At 30.9% G+C, this 22,402-nt stretch overlaps 3 protein-coding genes and 1 long non-coding RNA gene across 8 annotated transcripts in view; 2 read left to right on the top strand and 2 right to left on the bottom strand.

Moving 5' to 3' along the window:
• Window positions 1-1,993: 1,993 nt before the first annotated feature.
• On the top strand, window positions 1,994-5,544 carry LOC126837169 (uncharacterized). The gene is made up of 8 exons (XM_050570998.1): window positions 1,994-2,116; window positions 2,269-2,481; window positions 2,609-2,811; window positions 3,205-3,478; window positions 4,185-4,283; window positions 4,643-4,836; window positions 4,905-5,034; window positions 5,087-5,544. Exons 1-8 carry the CDS (start codon window positions 1,994-1,996, stop codon window positions 5,465-5,467), a joined length of 1,617 nt encoding a protein of 538 aa, XP_050426955.1. The 3' UTR covers window positions 5,468-5,544.
• A 308-nt stretch (window positions 5,545-5,852) lies between these two features.
• Window positions 5,853-9,755, bottom strand: LOC126836549 (uncharacterized). 5 transcript variants are annotated; one of them, XM_050570070.1, is made up of 11 exons: window positions 9,679-9,755; window positions 9,378-9,491; window positions 9,093-9,296; window positions 8,136-8,246; window positions 7,986-8,060; window positions 7,742-7,904; window positions 7,468-7,676; window positions 7,087-7,390; window positions 6,869-7,027; window positions 6,647-6,791; window positions 5,854-6,226 (listed from the first exon to the last, which is right to left on the bottom strand). In XM_050570070.1, exons 2-11 carry the CDS (start codon window positions 9,461-9,463, stop codon window positions 6,042-6,044), a joined length of 1,641 nt encoding a protein of 546 aa, XP_050426027.1. In that variant the 5' UTR covers window positions 9,464-9,491; window positions 9,679-9,755; the 3' UTR covers window positions 5,854-6,041. The 5 variants fall into 5 exon arrangements, with proteins under 5 accessions (XP_050426028.1, XP_050426029.1, XP_050426027.1 ...); XM_050570069.1 differs by having other exon boundaries at window positions 9,563-9,747; XM_050570068.1 differs by having other exon boundaries at window positions 9,600-9,747.
• A 1,686-nt stretch (window positions 9,756-11,441) lies between these two features.
• Window positions 11,442-22,402, bottom strand: part of LOC126837084 (histidine-rich glycoprotein-like) — a 33,788-nt gene continuing 22,827 nt past the window's right edge. Inside the window, exon 19 of the mRNA XM_050570850.1 lies at window positions 11,442-11,451. The gene's annotated coding sequence lies outside the window, so the exon portion shown is untranslated. The remainder of the gene's footprint in view (window positions 11,452-22,402) is intronic.
• On the top strand, window positions 14,461-21,654 carry LOC126837086 (uncharacterized). Its single transcript, XR_007685441.1, has 3 exons — window positions 14,461-14,540; window positions 14,641-14,803; window positions 19,886-21,654. It is a non-coding gene; the product is annotated as an uncharacterized LOC126837086 (long non-coding RNA).

Below are 22,402 nucleotides of genomic sequence, written 5' to 3'. Positions count from 1 at the left end.
AATTTATTAATCTAACGAGTTTAGAAACTACATTATTATGAAATAAGTTAGGCACCAATAACATGATATGTTAAAAAAGCATTATTTCCTAAAAGCAATTTTAGTAGCCTTTATATTTTCTGGTGGACATTTTTCAAGTAATTCTTACACTTTTTTTTTGTTAATTCACAAGGATTACGTTGTTATACTCGATATACGATTATGTAAACGATTATGTACTCAGCTGCCAAGTCATATAAATTGTACTGTTGTCAATAACAATACAAATCGGGTATATCCAAACAATGCTACACATTTTACGCAATTAGCTTTAATGACACTACAAACACAAAGGTTAAATGCTTATGAGGTGTCTAATAGCCCATTATGATTAATGACAACAGGAATTTTAACAAAACTAAGTTATAATCGAAAAATAATCGCATATCTAATAATTATTTGAAAATCTTAGACAGTTAACAATGTTGTTTAATAGCATCAATATGAAATTAGAATAACTTGTGAAAAATTAAATTTTATAATATCATTTAATGCTCATTCGGGTAACGTTGGTCGCAATTTTTTTTTTTTTTTTTTGATTAGTTAAAATCGCGGACTGAGCATAAAGAAAAAGGGTAGAAACAAATTATTTTCAAAGGCAGAAAAAATGAAATTGGTTTAGAGTTGTATCGTTGACTCTTAAACTCGGCAGAGATGATGACATTTATCTTTATTTCCTTTTTTTAGTGGCTGCTTTTAAACTCAAATGCTGAAAATTACTTTCACTAGTGTGTACATACACATATTATAGTCGACCTTGTTTTATCATCGAATAATACCCACAACAATTAACAAAATTACGACGTTATTTAATTAGAATATACAAGAAATTTTAAATAAGAAAAAACAACGTGAACAATAAAAAACATTTTTTTTAAGTTTAAAACTTGTTTGAAACGTTTGTTCAAATTGAAAAATGCTTAGGTACCCTTATTTTTAAATGTATCCAAAACAGTTACTGAACTATTTTTACAAATTTTCTAAATAAAAAACTTGTTTTTTTTTTGCAACTATAGTTTAAAATAAATATTCAAATTGAAATAACTTAAACAATAATACTGCGCAAACTAATATAAATTTTTTATTTTACTAAATCCAAATTTGGCCTCAAAATTTCAAATATCAAAGTTGTAAGCAATCATTTCATGAGATTTAAAGGCTAAAGCTAAAAATGTAGAAGTACGATATTTGTTTATGTTTTGTTATGTAATAAATGAGTAAATAAATCGATTGTTGTATTGCTTATTTTTTGTTAACATAGCTAGTAGCTACGCATTTCTCGTGACGCAAAAATTGTCTCAATTGACCCCAAAAATATTATCTTGTTAAAGAATTATAACTTTCCAATTTTCATTTAAAAAACAACTACGAATTCAATATTAATAATTATGAGACTAGTTTTGACTTTAGTGAATAAAATATAATAAGAAACACCATTTTAAAAATTCTTAGAAAACTATTCAAACGTTCCGTTTCTGAAAATACCAAGAATAAAGACGATGTTTCTATACTTTATAAAAAAATAAATTAAAAAAACATAGCTTGTTAGCTGTTAGAAAAAATAGATGCTTTTGGTTCTTGCTCTAAAAAATGTCAATTTTTCTAGTCTTAAGATTACTAAAAAAATTAAATTAAATAAACAAAGGATTCGGTATTATTCGATCCAATTATATTCAATGTGACAATAAATGCACTTGATAGGTTTTTAAAAAACAATTTGAAAAGTTCAAGTTTCATAAAGCTAATAAAACTCACTTTTGACAGCACAACACAGTTTTACATGACTGTAAGTAATATCTACTGGTCGGTATACGGTGTATCCATAGCTACTGTGTACAGCCTATGTGTGTTCGTACTTGTATTATTAGTTTTAATAGCGAACACACTAGATGCATTCTATCCATCATCAATAGTAAAACTTAATTGAAATATTTGACAAACCCATCCAAATAGAATGACAGACGCTAATACGCCCACTACAGATGAAAAAATAAGCGAAGATTTTTTATACTTTTTAGGTTTTTTCAAAGAAGCGTACGACTCGTTGAAGAAAGACGGCGAAAAAGAAATATGTAAGGTAACGGTTATAAGTGTTATCTTCACACGTTTATCTGTCCTGTCACGAGGCCGAGAGACGAACAGACCGCAACGAAGGGTTTTTTTGGGAGGGGATAATTATTCTAACTTTAAAACTGTCGTTACTCTAATTTAATAATTTTTCCTACTCAGAAATGGTTAGACAAACTGGTAGTCGGTCCGCACAAGACTACGTCGGAAAGACAGATACGCAACATATATCTGTCACAGTTGATATTGAGCATAAATGAAAGGAAGCTCAGACCACCGTTCAACGTGCCTCCCGAACAAGGGCCACTGTCGTTGGACGGCGTTTTCCAAGACATAATGGCCAAACCGGAAACGGCGATAAAACAAGAGAACGAAGTAATACTTAGAGACTGTTCCAAAGATAAAAACACGGGCCGGAAATGGGGCCGGATGGGATGTCAGACACTACAAAAAAACCCATCCTCACTTGTATATGCTAGATAATATACTGTTTCGCCCTTAGATGAACAAGGCCAAAGAACAATGGGCGGAATTCGTGCGGGACAGAGAGTTGGAGATGATCGATCTGAGTCACTTATCCAAGGACGGGCGCACTTTCGTGGCGTGCAAGACTCTGCCTAAAAACGCGGGTGTCTTTACTTATGTGGCCGTATCAATGGGCGGAGATGCGGATTGTGGATGGGTCAACACGCAAGGCAGGCCTATGTAAGAGATTGTCCACGATAAACTTAAGACGATGCCTTTAAATCATCCAAGCGGTTAAAAAATCACACAACACAAAATTGAAAATTTACTTGCGAAGTAATATGAATTCATCGAAAGTCCTTGAAGTCCTAAAAATGTTTTTGTCACCATTTTACACTGTGTGTAACACATCAATCTTAATTTTTCTCTGCAATTTTCTTAACTAACGTAATCGTCTATCTTAGACCCGAGGTCGAGACCTTCACTTAAAAATCATACCTACTGTCGCTATTGCCTATCACTGTTTTTTTGTATTATCTCTTTATTACACCACTTCGACCAGGCACGTCTAAAATACTTCATAATAATATGTATTCAGTAGTCATCATACTACTTAACATTTGTTTTATTCAGAGCCGCGCCTGAAATCAGGATGTCCGACATGAAGGTGGAGACCGCCAAAGAAACAGAAAACAATTGTTTTTCACAGAATAACAACGTGCAGAAAATTACAGCCGAAGTCAGGTCGGTGTTGGCCAAGCGAAAGCCGCCGGAAGCCCGGATGTTTACCTACCAGTTCTACAAGAGCATGTACGACAGCATAGAGCAGGAAATGCTCAGCGAACAAGACCCCAATAGCTCGGCCTGTCACGACCCGTACATCGAAAAGATGCTTGAAATGCTCACGGTCAGTACTTGTAGGGCAAACGAGTATTTTGTACTTAGTACAGCTCAACAATCCTTTGTTTGGCAATAATAATACTAATAGCGATTACGAAAATATTGCAATATGTTCACAACTGTACAAGCAAGTCCAAAGTTATAAAAACGAAAATTACTTAGGTCCGAAAGTTACTTCTTAGTGTGGAGGTTGATGAATTGAGAAAAATTAGTGTTATTTAAGAGCACGCAGTAAGATTCATATAAGTATCATAAGACGTTTTGGAATGGAAGGCACAAGTTAGAGACCATTAGGATGAATGAATGAGGTGAATATTAAGGCCAAAGAATTATTAAGACAACTAGGAATAGCATATTTTATCGAAGTGACGTTGGACATAGGAAAGTGGAGGGTAGTTTGTTTTGCAGCACTACGTCTATAAAGCCTCTACAAGCATGAAGAAAAAACAGTTGAATGAGGATCTTAAAAGGAGGAAATGCGACAGAGGCAGTGACGGTATTTTAAAGTCCAGATTACACTGACCCTGTTCAATCGTGTATTTATTGTTAACCAAAATGTATACAATATACAAAACGATGAACTTAAAAGGAATCTCTCTATGGTTTTTGCTTTTTTATTATATTATGTAAAATGTATCACCGTAAGTCGAACAAAAAGACATACAAAAGCAACTCGACTAATCTGACGACATTTGTATTGTTAATCGTTTTAGTCCGACATTCAAGCATGTGGCAAAGCCAGTCCGCAAATGTTCAATCGCATGAAAATGCTTTCAATGTTGAAAAAACGAGTTAAGGCCATGCTGCAAAACGTAAGAATTCATGCAATGCGCAACATTTGACTCGATGCGATCAATTCAATAATAAAATTAATCACATAACGTTAAATTAGATTGATAGCTTGCGAAACAACAAGTATATTTTTCAATATAGTTATAAAGTGTACTACACCTATGACAAATGGTAACCATTACGTTCTGCTCGTTCGAAATCATAGTAAATACAGGTATTTCATACCTACCTATTTTGGCCTTCCCAAGCTCTCATCACGCAAAGCCACTTATAGAGCACACACCAATTTTTTTTTTTTATGAACGGATCGCTACAAGTCTATCAAGAGACTACCATCAATCGTTAGACAAACGATTTCAATATAAATTGTACTTTTTAGATAGAGAAACGCAACAGCAATTTGTCTTCAATCGAAGCGTCCTCGTCCAGTCCCACCATGGCTCTCACCAATCCGGCATCGAGCTGCTCGAACGCCATGTCAGAAATGATGTGGCAGGAAGCCCTGCTGGAGAAACCAACCAGCAAGGTGGCCGAAGCGCTGGCCAAGACATATCCAGTGTGTTTGGTCAAAACGTAATCTGATCGATGGCTTGGTCACGAGTGACGGTAGTTGGTAATTGTTTTTAAATCGTTCGTTGCAGTTTATTGGCGCTTTTGGCACGTGAACGCAGGAAGATCATCAACCGCATGAAGGAAAGACAGGAAAAGCTAATAGTGGCTATGAAAAGGGATTTACAAGACGAGATCAGACGCGGCATAGATGCGTACAAGGTATGCAATGTTTGATTTAGTTTGTCACAACACAACACGGTGATCATTTCAGGTGGCTAGAATGGAATGGGTGAACGTCATGAGAATTGTGCTGCATTACAACAAGCTGAAGGGCGCGTTGACGGACAAAGAGCTGGGCGATTCGTCGGATAAAAAAGGCGAGTACTTGCAGGAGACGATCCGTAAGGAAATCGAAAACACTAAGAAGCGTTTGGACGTGGCCAACCAGAAGAACGACACGCTGCAGGAGGACATTTGTGAACTGAACAAAACCTTGCACGAACTCACGGAGAAGGTGGAAGTTGAAGAACAACAAGCCATCGATCAGCTTCGTGACCTCAAGAACGAGATATGCAGCGAGAAAAGTTCCATTGTACAGAGAACTCAGACCATCGAGGAGCTAGAGAGAATGCTGAAGGAAATACAAAAATAACCATCCTAATGAGTGGACAGACATCAAATAATACTTACACTACACTTCATACACACTACACACTAATTTCAAAAATATTACCATCTACCATTAAATCCAAGACGTTGGACGAGCTCACTTATTACTAAAAAAATTGAATTAATCTTTGTAAAACGTATAATTACAAATAATTATTTGTCTATTACTTTTTAATGAGATAACTTTTTGATGAATTCTCAGTGTACTTTCTAACATTTATGTTTAAGGGTCTTGAGATAAACTGAAGAGGATCGATTGCTCGATATAAACTTGATACGTAAGCGATAGTCAATCATCATAGAAACTTTAATAGCAAATAACAATTACAATTTTCCTTGAAAATGCATATTTTTTTTATGAAAAATGAATGTGTTCAACAAATTAAGCAAAGAAAAATATACAAAAATACATAAACGTATTAATGATACATATATATCATAACAAAAGCAATATTATTTTTTTTTTCTTATAAATCTACATAGCTTAATACATAGATAAGAAAATAATGTTTGAGAGTATAATTAACATGCATTTTTTAATTTATATTACATTAGGGTTAACTATTTTTGTCACTATCATCAAATTCGAATAGAAATTCAGACATTTCAGCCTGTTGCACCAAGAATGGTGTCAAAGATAAAACTTGATACTTAGGTTCGATTTGGACAAATCTATATCTGAACAAACACTCCAACATCCAGTCCCAGTATAAGGTCACGACTTTCTTGTTAAAAATCCAATCTACAATAAAATAATTAATAATTATTAAGTAAATAAACATAATACGTATGCCATTTTTAAACCTTCCATATAATTCAATTAAGAAAAACATCACACAAATGTATAGATTTTGAAAGTCTAGGATTTTCAAAACAGAAAATAGTATTAAAAATAATTACGAATGATTTGTTTGACTTTGTCAAACTACTACAAATCATAAGACAAATTTTTAACTATCTCCTAAGAAAGGTACTTTTTTTTTTTTTTGGTTTTCCTGGTAAATTTAATAATATCTCTCTATCAATTAGCTAACGACAGTCAAAAACCATTACAAGAAATCGAACCCTTCCTCCGATCTACACTAAAGTTAGATTCAAACTAGACCATCTGCAACCACACCATCTTATTTTTTTTTTTTTAACTATTTTAATAATTTCTTACCTATCATTGTATCTTGAGTTATCGGCATTCCTATTTCTTTACCATCAATAAAAACAATATCGGCCAAGACAACTCGTATGCTGTATGTATCGTTAATTTTATCAATACTATCAGTCAAAACAAAACCAGCCTTTTTGATCCAGCTCTGCATAAAACACAAGGGTGTATAAGGCAGTGTTCAAATATTAGGACTTAATTATAAAAAACTAAAAACAGTCTTACTAAAATATCGGTAAAATCTTCATTAGCTTTCATAGAACTATGTACATAAACAATACAATTGCTTGCCCAAGCCATTGGTGAATCGATAATACCTCGACCAACACGCCATGTTATCATCGGAGACGGTTCACCAGACATATCAAGAGGCATGTAATTTAACTAGAATAGAAAAGTTTGGTTTAATGAAATAAATTACAATTTGAACAATATGTTATTACCTCCGATAACACAAATTGTGACTTGATACAATCTTCAACCCATTTAAGAGTTATAATAGTACGGTTAGACAATAAAGCATTAATACATTTCTTTGTACGAGGACATGTTCCATCATTGTTGGGTTTTACTACTACGTGGGTTACATTATCCACCCAAGAAGGATTTATAACTACATTGAACATAGTCATAAATATTTTTAAAGAATCCAGTTCTTCATCGGTATCTAAATTACTGTAGGTTATGATCATTGATTTATTTTTACATTTTTTGTTAAAACTAATGCTTGGAAAACTTTCTGGTTTACTAAAAAATAACATAAAATTTGTATATATTAAGATAAAGTTAACATCTAATTAGATTTCTTAGTAAAGAATATGTACATTTCTGTAGGCTTTTCTGGAGTTCCTTCCACAACATCCTTTTCTAAAGCATTTTCATCCCTTATGTTTTCTTTTAAATAACTTATTCCATTACATTCAGCAGGTGGCTTTTTACCATTAATAATATTAGGGACAATAGTTTTTATATTTTCGGACACTGATATTTTAGATATACTGTTTTTTATAATTTCACAATTTTCATTTCTTTCCTATAATACAATTATAGTGTAATATTTCACCACTTAAAAAATGGAATCATATTAATACAAATTACCATTTTGTCATCATCTATAAAATTTAAACACTTGGGTTTAAACTTTTTAGGCTCCTCTTCAAATTCGAATTCAGGCGATAACAACAAATGCCCATGATTTTCCACATTATTCTGATTTTTACATTCATTTTCTTTATTGTCCATTTTATCTAGTTCATTTGTTCTAATATTGGAAATAAAGAGTAGTCATAAATTATTACTCAGTAAATACATAAAATAAAAATAAAAATTTACAAAAAAATACATTAAATTTGTCATATTATTTTCAGCTGGGCACATAATTGCGGGTTCAAGCAAATCTCCACTAGTACTTGAATTTCTGTCAAATAAATAAATTATTGTTATTTTAAATAAATTATTTTATAATATCTAGTTACAAATGAAACCTATTAACTTAAAATCCATATCATCTAATATTCCACCCATTTCTTTTATTTCTTCGTCATTGTCATTATGAGTTTTGTCTGATTTTGATGTGTTTTTGCTTTCTGTAATTATTCCTTTTCTACAATAATAAATAATATATGTATATATATATATATATATATTTATATATTAGGGTGTTTGTTATTTAGTGTCTGGTGAAACTTTAAGTTCTACATAGGAAAACCCTGTTACGAATAATTTTAAAAACATCCTTGAATTTTTTCAGACAATTGTCTTAATCTAACCCCTAAATCCTCCTAGGGCACTTGAAATTTTCCATTTAAAATACAGTAGTTCTTAGTAAATTTTGGTTTTATTATCTCACAAGTGTTATGGCTTGAAAAAAAAAATCTTATTTAAAATATAATTTATCTTAAGTAAAAAATGCATTGATAATTTTAGCCGCTATTACATTTTTTAAAGATAAAAAATTATGAAAAATAGACAAGAATAACATTTTTATGGTTAAACCACACACTAAAAGGTTTTCCATCTTAAGAGCTTGAACAAAAAAGTTCCTTCAAATACCTGTATATTAGAAAAGGATTCGCATAGGTTCAGATTTTTTTGCCATAAAACATGCGCGATCATAAAAACCAAATTTACTAAAACTCCATGCATTTTAAATGGAAAAAGTCAAGTGATGTAGGAGGAATACAGGAGTTAAGATAAAAATCTAAAAAAATGTAAGGATTTTTTTTATAAATCATTTGTAACAGGTTTTTCCCAAAAAGAACTTAAAATTCCACTAAACTCAAAATAATGAAGGATCTAATACCTAATGTATATAAGTATTTAGTTTTTTTTATTAATTTATGAAGTTTTATATGATTATAAGTATTATATTATTAATTGTATTATAGTATTATATTATTTATTTTTAGCATAATATTATTAGTTAAATTATAAACATTTGAAAACTCACTCTAAAGACAATATTTTCCAGACAAATTCTTCCATTTGACAGTAAGCTATTTTCATATCTTCATTAGACGTAACATGTTCCTCTACATTGAACAGTTGTTGGCATGCCGGACAACAAATGGTTTCATTTTTTAAATCCAAACATTCTTCACAAATAATATCATGACACACACTTATAATATGCCAGTTTTTAGCTGATCGTTTACTAAAGACAATTGTATTCATATTATTATTAGGTATGCACAGTTTTTAATGAACACCAGTCTTTGACTATGATTGTAGTTACCACTTTTCACAAATCTGATCGGGCACCAAGAACTTGTGTTTTAACGACAAAAGATTGAACAAAACATCATTTTCTTTCAATGCCATATCTACAAGGTTTGGTGTTTCTTTAGCCCTGTAGATGAACAGTAAATTTAGTAACAATTACATAGTGTAGTTCACGAATACACGTCTTGCAGAAGATACCCGAGAATATTATTAGAAAGTCAACATCCAACCGTACATTGTGGTAAGCCAATCAGTAAAACTGCATTCGGAATTTAAATTGACAGCCAAGACCAAAGAAACAGTGAAGTACTTACAATTAACAGAAAGTAAGTCATTTTACGTTTTGCTAAATGCTGTCTACACTACTGATACGGGTAATGGTAAAGCGCGCCAAATGCTGATCGCTTTATCAAATATTGTTATCAATTTTTCCGTCTCAACTCTCATCATAATAATAGTGTATACCTATGTAGTATGTTATAAATATGTTATAAAAGCGTCAAAACCTCATTACATTATTACCTCATTACTTAATTTCATAGATTAAATCCAGATTTAATATAATCTGTGACAACTGACATTACTTTACATTTCATACATTAGATAAACCACGTCATGAACGTTTTTAGCAATCAATTTTTGGACGTAAACTTGTATAGTTGTATCTAATAGATTACATTTTGTCTATTCCGTATCTGTATTAACCATGTAATCTTGTCGTTCATTTACAGACATAATAGATTATTCTATTATGTTTATGCGTCAATGACATTATCATAAAGGTGACCGTATTTTATGTCAGTTAACTATCTAGTATCTATGGAAATTAACTAATTTATGAGTATTATTATTACACTTGAGTCTATTACTTAAGGTGAATCAGACCCCATTCAAATAGCTATTAATAAAAATAAGATATTATATTCACTGTCTGCTTTTTAAGGAAATTGGAAACCGCCAAATCGATACCTATTTATCAAGTGGCAAAATAAAGGTAATAATTGATTATAAAAAAAATAACATTATAATGAAAATGTTTTTCAAATACTTTTTGAATGTTGACTACCACAGTCCACACAGCAACCAGAAAATTGACAAAGCGTATTGTCAAAGCGCCATTTCCTTATTTTTTTTTTTATATAAAAAGAGTACACACTGCACACATCTCTTTTTGTTTACCTACTTTATAGCTTTATAGCTAACCTAATTAATAATTATTAAGAAAGTAAATGTTTTGTTTGTAATGTTTTTACAATAAAGTGTTTTTATTCATTTGTTTTTCGTGTCTGGAGGATCCACGATGTGTTCTAAACCAATGAACCGATTTCTTCAAGTAGCAACTCTAGTCTATAGATCAAAAATTGTACCTATTGTACCAATGTACTTCCAACGTTCTTTACTATTTTTCATCAATATTGTTGGTCTGTTATTAACTGTCCTGTTTTGTAGTGGTAATAGAATCCTTACATTGTATTAATGTCATACATAACTGAAAAAAAACAGATTATGAATGATAAGTAGAAAGAAAAATATTATTTAATAAAAACTAAGAAGTTAGGTGTAAAATAAGTCAAGATGTAAAATTTTTTTTTATGGTTTTTAAAATTTTAAAACAACTTTACCTACAAACAAAGTAGGGCAGTTTAATAAATAGCTAACGGCGCTTCCTCGTAAAACGCCGTCGCATTCGTTCACGGCGTCCAAAAGCTAAAGCGTTTGAATAAAAGAGACCAGGATTACATGGATCTAGTGGCGTACCTCGAACGAAGCAGCAACGACGAGCCGCTATGTTGAATTGTGGGCATAAGCTCCTGATACCGTTTCGCGTCATTCGCGTTCACTACTAAATTTAACTTTGATGCGGAACTTTTTTAAAAATAGTCTAATTAATTTCCTATTTGTATAAAATAATCTTTAATGATAGTACTACCGTGTACCGATAAATATTGACAAATCTAAAAAATTCCATAAACCCTTTCCTAGAAGGGATAGGCTTTTTTTCTTTATTTCAATTTTTCTAGCAGTTTTAGAAATTTAGATATGAATATTAGACATGATATTTTAATTTGTAGAAATGTTTAGAAATCATTTTACACTTATACATGACCTGCCGTACAATGTTTCTTATTATATATTTATGAATTATGGGGAGACATAATTAAATAAGGGAAAACAGGGGTCATTATTAGACATTAGTGGTCTACATTTAGCGAGTAATAGTAATATTATATTTATTATCAAAATAGGAAAATCCATCATGCTATATAATATATTATATTATATATATTATATATTATATTATATATTATATTATATATATTATATATTATATTATATTGATTATAAATGGACGATATAACAGGTAACAGGAGAATATAGAACCTAGTCGTTAAAAGCTCGACGGTATTAATAATACACTGTTTATACACTTTTCATAACTTGTCGCCGGTGGCCGGAATTCCAGTAGTACAATAATTATTTAATTATTGGTCTCATATCCATTTTTTTAGCAAAAAAAAACACCAAAATAAAGTTATCAAAAGGCTGGCAAGCGGCAGCCTTTTTTAGGCCTTTTTTTCAGGCTTTTTTAGATCCGATGCGGAGCTGAGAAAGTATTACAATGATGTGTTTTTGATTTTATTTTTGTGTATAGACCTATTCTGCGTTTTTACACTTTATTCATAAAACTGCGGCTAATAAAAATAAATAAAAATTATAATCGCTTACGACCGATCGATATAGAATGGAAATCGGCCTAGAGTTTTGTTTTTATGGATGAAATATTTCGAAATGAAAATTACACTAAATACAAGATGACGCAAAACGATACCAGGAGCTTATGCTCTCAATTTAACATTGCCAGCTCGTTGTTGGCGTGCGGCTAGGGAACGCCACGCACGACTCGATTATAAGTTCCTAATTAGATTTGCTTGTTTTCGACCTGTTAAATACGCTGTACGACGGAGAAATAAATAACAACAATTTTCGTAGCAAAATTGGTATTTCAAATACTGCGAAATCAATTACAACAACATACGAAATAATACAGTGTTTAAAAAAACAAAAGCAAATAATAGGTACAATATGTATAAAAAGACGACAATTGGTTTAGAGTGCTGTATAATTGTTGGAAAAAAGTATTTGAAACAAATTTTACAGTTTATACTCGTATATGAATATTACCCAATTAAGATGTTTTTTTATTCGTTATCAATCGTCATATTAATTACTTTTTCCATAATATACGTTCTTAAAAACAAGTCAATACAAAATTAAACTTACCTTTATAACGGTAATCAAATTATTGTCGTATGTAAAATAGAACTCGAAATATTTGAAATTCGACAAAACATTTTATGAAACAAATACTACAAAACTCATTTTCTCTTAAAATAATTGCAATTTTTTAGTTTTTTGGAGACACTATAGTTCAAATTATTTTTTTACATTAATAGACAATATTCAAATTTGTATGATTTTATTTTACAAAAAGTGCTCTATTTTGCTATCATGCTTTATTTTTCTAAAACCTATAGCTAACACACCTAACGAAATATATGTTCTGATTCAAAACAATATTCTAAATTACAACCAAACTATAAAATATTGATAAAAACATCAATAAACATTTTTATATCTATAATGCTCATTTCATACCTACAGAATTTAAACACATCCTTTGTTTTAGTACAATATGAATTAAATAATATTTAATTTTACAATGAAAACGCTAAAAAAATACAACTATTGTACCTACTTTCAAAGTAAAAATTCAGCCTATATTAAATATACCCTACACATTGCCACAGAAAAATCATTTTACAAACAGCGTGCTTTCCATAGAGTGTTTTTGTTTTAAGTTCTGTCGTTGTTAAATCCATCTCGGTTTGGATATGCTCGAATACTTAGTGTAGAATTTCCAAATCTTATTTTCGTTGTTTTCTCTCATAAAGCGAAACCATCTTAATGAACCTCCGAGTTTCTACATAAACAACATAATATATATATTATACATTTTTTTAAAGTTAGTGTTTATTCATTTAGTTACAAAAAAATGTATAGTTATTTTTGGAGTAGGTCAATTTTAGACTTACTTTAACGTCAGAACCGCTGTATACTTTTGTAAGAGTTGGTTTTTTAAATATAGGCAACTGTAGGTACTTGCTTTTCCAACCCAATGTACCCCAAATACTCTTCAATGGCCACGTTGTAGATGTTCGGTATCGATAGCCCGTTTTTTTTTTTTAATACTTTTCTTTTTATGGCCGGAAGTCCTTTTAAATCTTCGTTTAGCTAAGATTTTATCTTTGTTTATACTCTGTTTCGGCAATGTATATGTGTCTTTATTGATGTTGTTCATCCTAAAATATCTATTCAAAACTTGCAATCTGCTATTCAATTTATACAATTGTCTTTTGTATTTCGTTTCGAGGAAACGACGAGGTGCTCTTAGTTTTGTTAACACATTAAATTTAGAATTATCTATTTCATCAAGTTTCTCAGTTATTTCCCTTTCAACAATTTGTGTGTCTATAATAAAAAAACAATATTATATTTAAATTTTAAGTATGCTTGACATTTTTTACAGCTAAAATGTATACAGTACCATAATAACGTCGATCTCAACTTAAACCAATTTAAAACAACTGTGACATTTTGAACAATATTAAGATATACCTACCCCCCCCCCATCACCCGTGTTTATAACGGAGGGAAATATCTTTTTTCGTTGCCCTTGATTCCACAGTAATTTTTTTTGTGAGAACCATAATATGGTCGTTAGTCACACTTTTCAAAATAAATAATTTATATTTTATTGATTTTGTATTTTATAAATACTTTGGCCCCAATGAGAGGTTTTGTGTGGACCAAAAAAACATCCGTATTTTGATATAACATGTTAAAATTTAATATAATATACATTATCAGTTATCTATTTACTACAAACAATTTAAAAGTTAGCGGAATTACATCTCCTAAAGTGAACACTGTGACACCCTATTATACTCTTTATATTAATATCAGCTGTTATGTTGGTTACACTGCAGCACCATAAACACAAAACCTGGAAAATCTGAGATCATTAACAATGTCTACGGATACGATATAAGCGTAATGCGTAGTGCGTACTCTGTGATACACCTACTTGGATCTATAATAGGTACATACTTTTTTTGTAAGTGAGAAGTTAATTAATGATAATATTTTTGTTTTTTTCTAGTTGAGCTGTGAGATTTGAAAATTTAAGTTCAAACACAAATTAAATTTGTTTTCAGGGACACTTGTATCGCAGTTGAGTTAACCGAGTCGAAAAAGTATTATAATTAATCAATAAATCACAAGGAATAAGGACAATGGTGTGTGTTTTTTTACGCTATTGATGAAGTCAGATTTGGTCGGTCGGACTTACTTTGAAGTACAATTCAAGCCTACCTAAAGGTATACTGATATACTGGTACTGTTACCTGGTTAAATGGAACATTTTGGGTGTCCTGGAACACTGCATTTTAGTACCTAGTTTTTTGTGAAAAAATTTACAAACAAAAAAAAAAGGCATGAACTAAATGTTTATTACCTAACAACTTAAATATACAAAAATTAATCGTTCCAAGTCGGACGCTTATTCCATTTCACCCGGGTTGATGGTACATAATATATTATACGGTATAAATGCACTTTACTGGACACCCTTTTTTTTCAATTTTTTTTTTTTGTCATATTAAAGTGTTTTTTTACTGTGATTACGAATATGAAGTGAGAATTAGGCGGACTCCGTTAGTTCAAAAGTTATAGCTAGTTGAAATTGCATATTTTCCCTATGTAACTGTACGCGCCCTTCGTGGTCTTTTTTTTATGCCGGACACGTAACATGGCTTCTAGAGCCGTTTTAAACCGACATTACATTAAACCTGTGTTCTCCTAGACTGTAGCCTGCAAACCTAGGATATTTTTAGTTAGCAGAGCGAAGCGATAGCGCCTAGCGAGCGTACCGAGTGAGTGCCAAAACACTTGGAGACTTGCTGTCTTTATCAGTTATTGACGACGCCGCAAGACTCTGCCACCGCCTCCCGACGGCGGCGGCGCCGCATACCATTACATAGGGGAAATATGTAAATTTCAACTAGCTATAACTTTTGAACTAACCGAGTCCGCCTAATTTATACTTCAGATTCGTAATCAACGTAAAAAACACTATGATATGGCGGGGAGGAAAAGGGTGTCTGGTAAAGTGCATTTGTTCCTATTATACTAACTTAAATATATATTATGTAAAAATACTGTTAATAAATAATTTATTACTTTTTTCAATTTTTGTCGTTCGTGTACCAGGCTTATGAAATACTTGATTCGGTCTATTATTTATTATTGACATAGCTGTTGAAGCCCATTTTTTGTTTTTTATGTTAAGACATTTGTTTAGGTTATTCGTCTTGCTTGTGTAATTGAAATTAAAGTTGTTTTTGGATTTTACAGTTTGATGTAATTTTTCCACTTTTACTAATTTTACATCAGGTTCTGTTGGCGACCAACTATTTATACAATTTCCTTTGTTTTTTTCAGGAATTTTTGTGCCTTCGGTAGTAAAGTTTGAATTATTTTCAATGGTTTTTGTCATAAAAGTGTAAGGCGTATTCAAAGTGCCAATTTGAACTTTTGGAAAATCTGTTACAGTGCTATTTAGTGAAGAGGTTGAATTATTTTCAGTTCTTTTTGTAACTCTAGATGTATAGGATTGTAGATGTATATGTAAAGGGGTATTTGACATTAAAGCAGTACTTTGTTTGTTGTAACTGTTAATAGATTCTGGTGACTTTGGTGAAAAATTTAAAGTATTGGGTTTTATGTGCGTCAAAATTTTAGGCGTTATCGCTTTGTTAATAATTTTTATTATTGGTTTTTCTGGTACTTCAGGAATCCAACACTGTATACTTCTTACTTTATTGTTTTGATGATTAAAAGTTCTACTGTTGGTCGAGTTTAAATAATTTTCCATTACTTGGGTAACTAAAAGCTTGTTAAAATCATTATTTGGCACTTTTGATGTATTCGAAGTACCAGTGCTTTGTACTTTTTGTATGCAGTAACTCTTTAAAGGTTTAGGCAAATTTCGTGGAAAATTACAAATAATGGGTTTTTTGTACTTCATATGTCGAGGATTGTTTTGTCGATTAATCACTTTTACAGTTGGATTTTCTTTTGATGCAGGCAACCAGCACTCGATGCAATTGTCTTTTATAGATATTTCAGGGTTTCTAGATTTTGTGAAATTTTTTTTTTGATTATTTTTAGTCTGTTGTGTTGTTACATTAGTATCATCATTTTTTATTTGGGCTTTTCTTTGTAAAAATAATGAGTTTAAAGGTTTTTTCTTAGTTTGTACATTATAACGTTTAGTTAGATTTTGTGATTTTTGGCTAGAATTAAAATAATTTTTTTTTCCCGACTTCAGTATTGTTTGAACATCGTTATCATAAATAATCTTCACCAAAGGTTCTTGTTTTATTTTGGTTTTTGGCATCCAACACTTTAGCACATTGTTTTTATTAGGTGCAGCAGATTCCACTTTTTTGAAAATTATGAATGTATTGTGCTTAGAAACTTTTGTAGCTGGCGCTCCAAATATATTTGATAACTTTTTTATTTTAGCAGGGTTTTGTGGCTGTCGTTTGAAAACTTGTTGGAAATTAAAACTGTGGTTGTTTGGCTTCAACATTTTTTTACTATTCTTATCATTAATAATCTTTACCATCTTCGTATTTTTTGGTAGTGCTAATGGCATCGAACACTGTAAAGTATATCCTGTACACTTTTCACTACCTTGAACTCTATTCCAATTAAAACTTGATTGATTTTTAGCCACTGAAGCATTACTTTTTATAAAAGTATTTGTTGACCATTGGGTTTCATTTGATACAATTTGAGAAGTGTTTAATGGTGGCTTACTTTTTTTTATTTTTGTCAGACTTGTGCCCGAATTATAAAATATTGGACTATTTTCTTTGTTATTAATTGAAAAATCTGATAATGTCCAACTCTTATTTAATTGGTTGTTGCTTTTATTAAGATTTCCTGTGTTGTGTGTATTTTTAAAATCAATATAGTTATTGGTTTTTATAACTGGCGCAACAATTCCTTTTTTAGCTAGCTTTACCACTGGCGCCTTCGATACCGATGGCGTTAAACTCTGTACGATTTGTTCCTTAAAAATGTCTGCATTATTAGATCTTTTGCTACATAAGTCCCAACTATTTTCAGATGATTTTATGCCTTGTGTAATAGATTCTTCATTAATCGATTTTGATGTCTTTGGTGCTAATGGCATTAAGCACAAATGTTGTTTTATGTTTTCAGAGCTATTGCTTGTTTGGTTTGACATATTTTCAGTTTTTTTTGTGATAAAAGCATCAGGTGTACTGGCAACATATTTTTGAATATCATCGTCTACCATTTTTACCATAGGCTCTTCTAGAACGATAGGCAAGCTACACTGTAAATAGTTTTCTTTATTTTCATTAGCACTTGAAGATTTATCACAAAATGAGTTTGTTTGAATTGATGTAGTTAAATTATCATCGTTGGGCTTGTAATAGGATTCTTGTACTGAAGGTATTATGTTCTGATCATTTTCATTATTACCGTTTGGAACTTTTAATCTGGTCTTATAATAATCCATTATACAATCTTTATCGTTTAATTGTGTGTGCTTTTTTTGTATCCTCAGAAATTGATTTTTCATGCTTTTTTGTGAAATCTGTTTTAAAATAATAATCATAACCTTTAATAAACATGCAAAGTAAAACCTGTCTAAGGCAGAATTGCACTGGATTGAAAGGAAATTCCGTATTAAGCCATTTTCATTCATTTCAGTAAAATATGTATGCAAAGCGGTTTGAAGAGACCATTCAATAATTCTGTCTTATCCAATTTTCTGGTTTATCGAGGGTTCGTCTTAGACAGGTTTCCCTGTATATAATATGTACTTAATGTGCAATAATACATAATGTGTGAACTGAATTACTTACAGACATTAAGTTTTTAGCATTCATAAACAATATCACATTTGAACCCATTACGCTTAAGTAGATTTTCCTTGTTAAAAATTGAAATACTGTACTTTACTACCAAATGCATAAGTTACAAAACTTAAATTAGGCAATTATTATTTTTTACTTCCACTTGGATAAATATTGTGTTTATGCTATGTATTCGTAACAACACAGTGTAAACACTTTAGCTAATACTCAAAAGTAAAAAAGCCATATAGTTTTGTTTATACGTTTTTGCTGGGTTAAGTATTGCATTAAATTATTAAAACATAAATATGTGCTGTTAGTCCTCTTAATTAAAGAAATAAAAAGGTATGTCATTTATGAGTTTGTTTTCAAAAATTGACCTTGTAATGTATAATGTTTATACAAATAGAAGACCTGGTGTCAAAAATCTGACAATGTCCTGTAAAACAAGCAAATCTTTTGTAATCACCTATGAGTTTCCAGTAAAAGCAATCTAATTGTGGTATCAGTCGATTCATACTAAAATATCAGGAGTAAAAAGGAGAAATCATTTTGAAAAATATATAAAAGAAATATCAGTTTTCTGATAAATATTGTTCATACACTCATATTAATATTTTACATATATTAAAAACAAACAAAAAATGTTTTAAAATAACAGTTGTAACTAGCAATTTCTTTTAAATAAAAAGCCAGTACTGGGAGGTTGGAGCATGATGACACAGGGAGGTCACAGGATTATATGGATTATTACAACTGAAAGTGGTAAAATCACTCAAATAAATGCTTCAATGTGGTGAAGCTATAACGATAGAAGTACAAATCGATAAAAGTATTGTACTAATTGAAAATAATGTGCTTAAAAATGTATATTTAGCATTAGAGTGGATACGATTACGATTAATAATCTGTTTATTCTAATTTGTTGCCATTGTTACCCATAAATCGTAATTAACAATAAAATGAAAATATATATTTCCAAATACCTGTTGTCTGTTGATTCACTCACACATAGCAACCTAGAAATTGACTAGTCAAATGGTAATTTTTTTGTGGGTCAAATGGGTGATTTTTTTTATATTTGACCCACTAAAGTATCAATTATAACTTCAGATTAAAAAAGAAAAATTAGCTACAGCTAATAAGTCATATAAAAGGTATAACTGACTATTAAAATAACTGGTCCTAGCCATGTCTCTAAATTAATTGTAATCATTTTTGGCTTTATATAGATTTTTTTTTTTGGAAATTATAACCTGTTTTTATACTTAAATGAATCTTATGGCATCATACATTTTTATTCTATATGAAATCATCATACACATATTGTTGTTCACTATAATTTGGTTTTGAAAATATGTCTAGTGAGTAAATAATGTTGAAAGCACAAAAATTATTATTCGTTTTATCTGTTTGTGCATTTTTTATGCAGTTGTTTTAAATGTATGTTGAAATAAATACCGAAACTTTGTTACTTGCTTACTATACCGCCACTTGTAATGTCTAGTTTCAGATGAGGCAAAATGGGAATTGACCTCCCAGACAAATAACTGGTAAACCGAAGACCACTGACTTTATCTCACTACTACTTAGACAAGCATATGAAAACCTGCTGAAGGCGGCTTTTAATGATGATGGCGATTTATAAACTGGCTTTTCACCATACTAAAGGTTTTAGCGGTTTAGGTGTCAGACTGAACTCGGTGAACTACAGACCCAGCTACTTCTAGGTGTATCTTACGATTGAAGTTTCATTCTCAGGTTATCAATAACCAGCAACAGACTGCCATGCGTCCAGTTCGTCGTTGCCGTCAACAGTATCAATCCACACAATATTTAGATCATCGTATGTCACATGGGGAGCTTGACCAAGTACCAGATAGATACCTTGAACAGGAATCACGTCAAAATCGTCGGTATAACAACCGAGAGAGGCGTTCACGTTTCCGTCCTCAAGGTCATAACCTGCCAGAAAAAAACCATCAGAAGCCTGACGTTCCAGTTAATAATCCAGCGGTTCCCGACCATATCCAGGCCAAGGATGATGAAAGAAAGTACACAGTTGCCTCGGGAGCTCAAGAGCTTGTGCCAGAGCACGAGAATGAACTGCTTCAATTTATCTTACCAGATACAGTCGCGGAAACTTTGGAGGTGGAGCCAGACATTGAGGCGTTGTTAAACATTTCACCAGCCCAACAGGACTAGAAGAACTTAATGTTTCCGACTAAGGGATAATTTCTATCGTTTAATTCTCAGTATAAATTTAAGACTCCCTGGTTTCTATGTTAACCAAAAAATAATGCTCATGCCAATTACAAATCCTCTGTTTCCCTCTTGGTGGACTTTTACATTTTTTCTGTTTGTTTTCTTGTTCCTTACAAATTTCTGTTAAAGATATGCTATTGTGATCTCATTTTTTTATTCTGCATACATTTTTGTGTTAAAAATGATTTTGTCATTCGTTCACCCAACTACACTTAATTTTGTTTTTTGTAACGTCATTTGTAACGGTTTTGTTAGTTTTGATCTCATTTTTATTTTTAATTTTTTGTTAAAGCGGGTAATTTATTTTTTGTAAATATTTTTCTTCTGTTCACACATCTCCAGTACAAATGTTTACCCTTTCTTTTTTAAATTTTCTATTGCTTATTTTCCGTGTCTTCTATTAATATCAGTAACATACCAGTTTTTCTCCATAATAATTCTTGTGGTTCTGATAGTATTTAAGGCGATATTAACATGTTTATTGATTTATTCCTGGATAAATACCTTGACTCTGGTGTGTTCTTTTGTAAACTTGGTCCTATTAATTCTATCCGTGAGTTCGGCTATTTTCTCAACTTCTCTAATTACTGTCCTATCCCATATTGTACATTATCAAAACAATTTCTTCTCTATCTATTCTGTCCATTTAACGACTATATTATGTCTATATTTTATTTCCCTTCTTATAATGTTAACTTTTTGTATCAATATTATGATTTATAACTAATTACTAAAGAATTTGATCACCCTCATCTAGTCAATAATCCAGAGTCTAAATTTTAGACAGTCTTAACTCTTTGGTATAAGATTCTTTGACTGCGTATTTAACTCAATAATCGACCTTATATGTTTCCGTTCTGAATTCCTTTCTTCTTTTTCCCGCCTTAATCTGGTATTCCTCAAAGCCTTATTGTTTGTAACCTATGTCTCTTTTGACAGAACTACTTATCTTTAAGTATAATATAAAACTAATATTGGTGTTAAAATAGTAATTAATATTGTATATATGAAACACGAAGTATATTATATTAAATATCACTATATTAAGTGATTAATTTTTGTAAATAAAAATGCAAATATCAAAAATGGATTTAGCTGTCAACGCATCACAAAAAAAATATGGTATTGATTACAATGAAACCTTTTCACCTGTACGTTGTGTGGTGTGAATGAAATTTATAATAGTTTGAAGTTATTTAAAGTAAAAAGCAAAAATAAAATATTACATTTTGTCATTTTGAGGAGTGTTTTTGATCTAATTCCAATAAAAATCACGCTTTAGAATTTATGTATATGGAGGCGCCTACTTTTTAAATATATATGTATGTATTATAATATAGAATAAATTGTTAGTAATCAAAGTTCCTCAAACATTTTTCATCGTTCATGATTAATCCAAATAATATAATGTATGGGTCAAAACGCCAAATATAGACGAACGTTTGGAGCATTCTCCCCCCGCACGCGGAACTTTTTGAAACTTGCTCTGCATATCTGTTGTAACAATGAAAATAATTATTTCGATTTTTTTGGCTATGGCCATCAAAAAAATGTATTAAAAATCACTTATTTAAAAAAAAAATGTTTTCCGAGTAATTGAATGTTATTAAAAATTGAGTTTATAATTGAAATGTTGTAATTTTCGTGTTGCCCAACATTAGAGAACATGTATAGTATTTTTTTTTTCAAAAAGATCAGAAAATTGTACATAAAATGTGTAAATTTCAAATTGAGTTTCCATTAAAATGCTTGGAATTAA

The sequence above is a fragment of the Adelges cooleyi genome, unplaced genomic scaffold (assembly GCF_023614345.1).
Source record: "Adelges cooleyi isolate 19-005CV unplaced genomic scaffold, UGA_ACOO_1.1 ACOO_flye_CR_arks_rails_tigmint_CR_PRNA_247, whole genome shotgun sequence".
In the NCBI taxonomy this organism is placed as follows: domain Eukaryota; kingdom Metazoa; phylum Arthropoda; class Insecta; order Hemiptera; family Adelgidae; genus Adelges; species Adelges cooleyi.
The sequence above is the reverse complement of the archived record's forward strand: the minus strand, read 5'-3'. Positions and strand labels throughout refer to the sequence as shown.

Coding starts and splice junctions, on each gene's coding strand:
- LOC126837169 (XM_050570998.1), top strand. CDS start 1,994: ATGACAGACGCTAATACGCCCACTACAGATGAAAAAATAAGCGAAGAT. Junction 2,812..3,204: donor AACACGCAAGGCAGGCCTAT/GTAAGAGATTGT, acceptor TGTTTTATTCAG/AGCCGCGCCTGAAATCAGGA. Junction 3,479..4,184: donor AGATGCTTGAAATGCTCACG/GTCAGTACTTGT, acceptor TAATCGTTTTAG/TCCGACATTCAAGCATGTGG.
- LOC126836549 (XM_050570068.1), bottom strand. Junction 8,061..8,135: donor TTAGATGATATGGATTTTAA/GTTAATAGGTTT, acceptor TTTATTTGACAG/AAATTCAAGTACTAGTGGAG. Junction 6,792..6,868: donor AAGATTTTACCGATATTTTA/GTAAGACTGTTT, acceptor TGTTTTATGCAG/AGCTGGATCAAAAAGGCTGG.